This window comes from Seriola lalandi, unplaced genomic scaffold, assembly GCF_002814215.2.
Source record: "Seriola lalandi dorsalis isolate HSWRI2012SDOR001 ecotype SW California unplaced genomic scaffold, Sedor1 jcf7180002052080, whole genome shotgun sequence".
NCBI classification, from domain to species: Eukaryota; Metazoa; Chordata; class Actinopteri; order Carangiformes; family Carangidae; genus Seriola; species Seriola lalandi.
Window position 1 is genome coordinate 5,010 of NW_019522633.1, and position 5,018 is coordinate 10,027.

The 5,018-nt window shown below is 40.5% G+C and overlaps 2 protein-coding genes across 2 annotated transcripts in view; one reads left to right on the forward strand and one right to left on the reverse strand.

Annotated features, from left to right (window-relative positions):
• LOC147819588 (uncharacterized) overlaps window positions 1-1,506 on the forward strand; it is a gene marked incomplete at its 5' end in the record, with an annotated part of 6,512 nt that extends 5,006 nt beyond the window's left edge. Inside the window, one exon of the mRNA XM_087172119.1 lies at window positions 8-1,506. Coding sequence (XP_087028245.1) covers window positions 8-811 — 804 coding nt within the window. The remainder of the gene's footprint in view (window positions 1-7) is intronic.
• Window positions 1,507-2,375: 869 nt separating this feature from the next.
• srp19 (signal recognition particle 19) overlaps window positions 2,376-5,018 on the reverse strand; it is a 6,115-nt gene continuing 3,472 nt past the window's right edge. Inside the window, exon 3 of the mRNA XM_087172120.1 lies at window positions 2,376-2,862. Coding sequence (XP_087028246.1) covers window positions 2,707-2,862 — 156 coding nt within the window. The 3' untranslated portion in view covers window positions 2,376-2,706. The remainder of the gene's footprint in view (window positions 2,863-5,018) is intronic.

Here is a 5,018-nt window from a genome sequence, read left to right on the forward strand (position 1 = left end):
TGACGTCTTGGAAGGAGGCCAAGGAGATGACACACTGATTGGAGGAAATGGAGCTGACCTCATGATTGGTGGCTTGGGAGACGACACTCTTTATGGTGAGGATGGAAATGACACAATGATGGGGAACTCCGGCAGTGACATCTTCATTCCTGGACCAGGGGCAGATCTAGTGGACGGAGGTCCCGGAAGAGACGCTGTTCTTTACCGGGGTGATCATGAGAAGGGTAAAGGTGTTTATGTCAACCTGTTGACCGGACAAGGCCGCTACGCTGATGCTGAGGGGGACATGTTGAAGGATGTAGAGATTGTGATCGGCACCATCTATTCTGACATCTTGGTGTCTGGTTATGAAAGTTCACTTCTCAAAGGCTCAGACGGCAACGACATCTTGGTGTCCACTGGTGGCGATTACCTGGTCGGGGGTGATGGACACGACATTTACATGTTGGCTTTCAACCACGGCTCAGTCACCATTGACAACTGTGCAAAGGACAACGCCACGGATGTCTTGTACCTTCCAAGCTTGGTGTCAACACTAATGTGCGAGTGCGAAGTTTTACCAGGAAGAGTTGTGCTGAGGTTCTCGGGACTTAAAATTGCACTGAAATGGACCATGTTTTCTCACGAATGTGGTCATCTGGTGTTTGTTTTGAGAGATATGGAGGTGGAAGTGGAGACACTGTTGCTTGAGTGTCAGACATTGACGTACAGGATTCCATTATGGCACACGAAACGATTGACCTGTTCTGAAATTCTCGGGCTTAGTCATGATTTTGAGCCGCCATATAAGAGACGCTTTGAATCTGTCTAACCACACAGTAATTTTATCTTACATTTGTCAAAATCAACAAATTTCAATGGAAATTTGTGGTTGTTATTGTACTTTTATGTTCATTTACACTTATTTAACTAATGAAGACAAACAGTTTAATATATTCAGACGACTAACTGTGCATGAGGCTGTAAAATATGTAGTGCTCAGGCTATAAGTTACAATCTGGTGTAGGTGATTTTGTCTCCTGAGGCTGTGCAGAACAAATTACAAATACTTTTGCTACTAAAAGCTCACCCTTAAAGTAGCAGCTACTTCCAAGAAGGAAAAAAGAAAAACGTATACCCAAGTTGGAGTTCCGGTCGGCATTATTTCTAACTCACTAGTGAACACATCTGCTGACCTCATAAACAATTTTTTCCTATAAGAGTAATTGCTTTTATGAAAAGCAAAAAGAAAAGCTTGGTGATGCATCAACAAGAGATTGTAGCTTTAAGTCAAACGTTATCAGTCCTCATCCCCCTTGAAAAAACCTGGAAACTGGCTCTGTCTTATGTCAGTAAAATATTTCAATTATATAGATGATTTCACACCCCGTTTGTCACATTTTGTTCTTCATCTGATACTGTATTCAAATGTTCAGTCATCAGCCCTTCAAATTAAAAGCATGACAATAATTAGTATAAATACTTGATTTATTCTTGCAAATAAAAACATTCTCAAGAATAAAAAAATTAATTGTCCTTACCTCATTTACCTCATGTCTTCGGTGTTTGAGCGAAGTAGGGTTGAGATGCTGTGGTTATGATCAATGACAGTGTCCTCAGTCGTCCTGTATGGAGGGTGAAATGTGCCACCAGAATAGTTTCACTTCATCAGTAGTTATTTGATGCACTGGAAAAAAGTACAATTTATATTTAGCACGTCTCTAAATATAAACGAAGGTTATTGTAGAGGGTTATTTTGTAGAAAGCATTAAGTTGTAATTCTTTCTTCATGTGAATGTGGAATTATTGTTATGTTATTACATGAAGTTTTCATTCAGTAGCCAGTGTTGGAAAAATCCATTTTGATTATCATTATCCTTCTTACTGCTGTGTAACATCATCGGCCTAGGTGTACGTCTCAAAACACAAGGGAGGTATTTCAACATAATTTATAAAAGGCTGTGCTCTGTTGCATCATTATTGACACATTGGATGACCTCTGTGTATGATGATGTGCTCTATAAATAAATTTGCCTGACCTTGCCAAAAACAACAAGGAGCAGCTTGTGAACCACATACTGTCACAATAAATGAATCTGGGCTGGTACACAGCAACAGTTAATCTTCATGGTTCATTGATTGATCAGCAGATAGAAATGACACATCTCAGGTTTATTTGGATCAGAAACCAATCCTGGTTTCACAAATCAAAACTTTTACTTCAAGTAAAGAAAAAAAAAAAAAACAAAAAAAACAACTTCCCGTTGAGCTGGACCCGTTCTAAACCGCAGCTAGCAACACAAAGCTAACACTTCAAAATAAACAACCAACAAGTTTTCTTTGATTGCTTTTATGAGGACAATCCAGTTGCTCCGATTAAACCAACAAAGACAAAATCTATTTAATTAACCATTTATTCATCTGGTCTTGTGAGAATTTAACAAAACGTGGGGGAAGGTATTAAACAGGAAGACAGATGCATATCTTCATCTATCACTTCACACATCCCCCCTTCCACTTCGACATCTGAAACATCACAAAAATGAGTTCTCTGTTGAAACGATGAGCTGTGGGTAGTTTTCTGAAGGTGCGGACATGTTTTCACTTTGGAAGCCCACTGTTCGGCTGAACGAGCGTCCATTTGACTTTACCATATCCATACTCCATGAATCAAAGCAACAAGTCTGGGAGATTAAAAGTAAAAATGTGTTATGTAATGGTGCGTGTCTATTTCTTCTTTTTCTTGCTCTTCTTCCCTCCCTCTCCCTGCTGAGAGCTGGTGTCCCCTCCTCCGCTCTTCTGGGTCCGAGTCTTTAGTTTAGGAATCATCTCAGCCACATAAAACATCACGTCTTTACCTGAGGGAGAGTGAAACAAAAACAAGCATCACGTCTTTACCTTTAGCAGGTGGCACTAAATCAAGTTCCAGGTCATTGCGAGGGGGGCGTGGCTACTTGCAGGGCTATAGCTCAAGATTAGTCCAACAGATGTGGCGTCACATTTCTACTGTAAAGCAAACAAACCTACACAGTAACCACAACGTCACGTGTTACACTGAGACATTTTAACTGAAAAACATCATAGTTCTATCTATCTATCTACCAATCTATCTATCTACCTATCTATCTATCTATCTATCTATCTACCATCTATCTATCTATCATCTATCTATCTATCTATCTATCCATCCATCGTGTATATTTATATCTATCTATGGTGAAACCCAGAGGTCGGTTAGGTTGCATCATTTTTACAGATATAGTTGTAAAAATTCCGTCACAATCTCTTATTTCCCGTCATTTTAGTTTTCATTTCTAATGATAGTGAGACATATCATATTTAATACCATTTAATTTTCAAAAAACTACTTGGATAATGAATTTAAATGAGCGTGGAGAGAGAAGATGAACGGAGACACTGAGCATGTCAGCAGCACATGGAGCAGGTGAAGGGAGGGAACCATCGAGCCGAAACTGGCAAATATGAACAATTTCACTGAATCAGACAATAACAATTAAAATATGAAGAAACTCAGCTGACCTGTTGTAGCCTGAACTCAAACCTGCCTCTGGGGATTTTAAGTGCTTGAGTATAATTTAAGAGACTGGGAGGTCGCTGCAGAGGCGACTGACAGCAGGTTTTCTGGTCTTCTCTTCTCACACATATTTTAATTCTGTCCTGAAGGCTGAACTCGCCTCACAAGCTGGGGAACATTTCACCCCAGGGGAAAAGATCAGAAGTCGACAAGACTCTCTGAACTGAAGGATTTCCTGATGCTGCGCCGGGAGGAAATCCTGCAGCGTGCAGGAGCGGGAACAGACGGCGCTCCAAGGCCGTTTGACAGCAGCCGGACAGGAAGACATGTTGCTCTGAGTCAAGTTACCTCCATGATGGAGTCTGATGCCACAGAACCTGTCGTCCATCTCTACTCTGTCAACATGGCGAGTTTTACATCATCGTTAAAGAGATTCAAGTAACATTAACGCTGGTGCATATATCCATTTACATCTATCTATCTATCATCTCTATCCATCCATACCTATATAGTATCTGTCTATACACATCTGCTGTATCTATCTATGTAGTTCCTTTGAGGCACTAAAAGTTTAGCAAAACAATTACAATTACTTACACACACACACACACACACACACACACACACACACACACACACACACACACACACTTTATTCACAGCACTCAAACACTTCACCTCCTCATTGGTTTCACTTTATTCTCAAGAGACAAACTCAACCTGCAGAGTGATCATCCGTCAGAGCCAATCAGAGAGAGGAAGAGCAAATCAGCTCTTACACTGAAATAAAGTTTAATCCATTTGAAATAGTAAAATATTTTGGGTTCATTGTAAACTGTGTCAGAGGACAGAGCATTGTTCTACAATGTGGCCCAGGACACGTTCAAATTCACATTCACCTGCTCAAAGAAAGTGACAACATGTGGTCCAGACCTGAGGTCGGAGGGGTCAGATCTCATATGCATCTCAGGTGTGTTCACACCTGAACTTAGGGCTGACTACAGGTGATCAGATCACATGAAACGGATGTTAAGTCTACTTTGAAGTGCCAACAATGAGGCTACGTCCACACTGTTTTCATTTAAAAACGCATCTCATTTCCAACGTTTCCTCCCGACGGCCACACGACTCTGGAGTTTTTGAGACCTGAAAACTGAGACTTTTGGAAAATCTGCAGGACTGCTGAAAAACTCTGGGGTTGTGTTTTAGTTTGAAAACTCTGGGGTTGTGTTTTAGTTTGAAAAACTCTGGGGTTGTGTTTTAGTTTGAAAACTCCGGGGTTGTGTTTTAGTTTGAAAACTCCGGGGTTGTGTTTTAGTTTGAAAAACTCTGGGGTTGTGTTTTAGTTTGAAAACTCCGGGGTTGTGTTTTAGTTTGAAAACTCTGGGGTTGTGTTTTAGTTTGAAAACTTTGGGGTTGTGTTTTATTTAGAAAACTTTGGGGTTGTGTTTTAGTTTGAAAACTCCGGGGTTGTGTTTTAGTTTGAAAACTTTGGGGTTGTGTT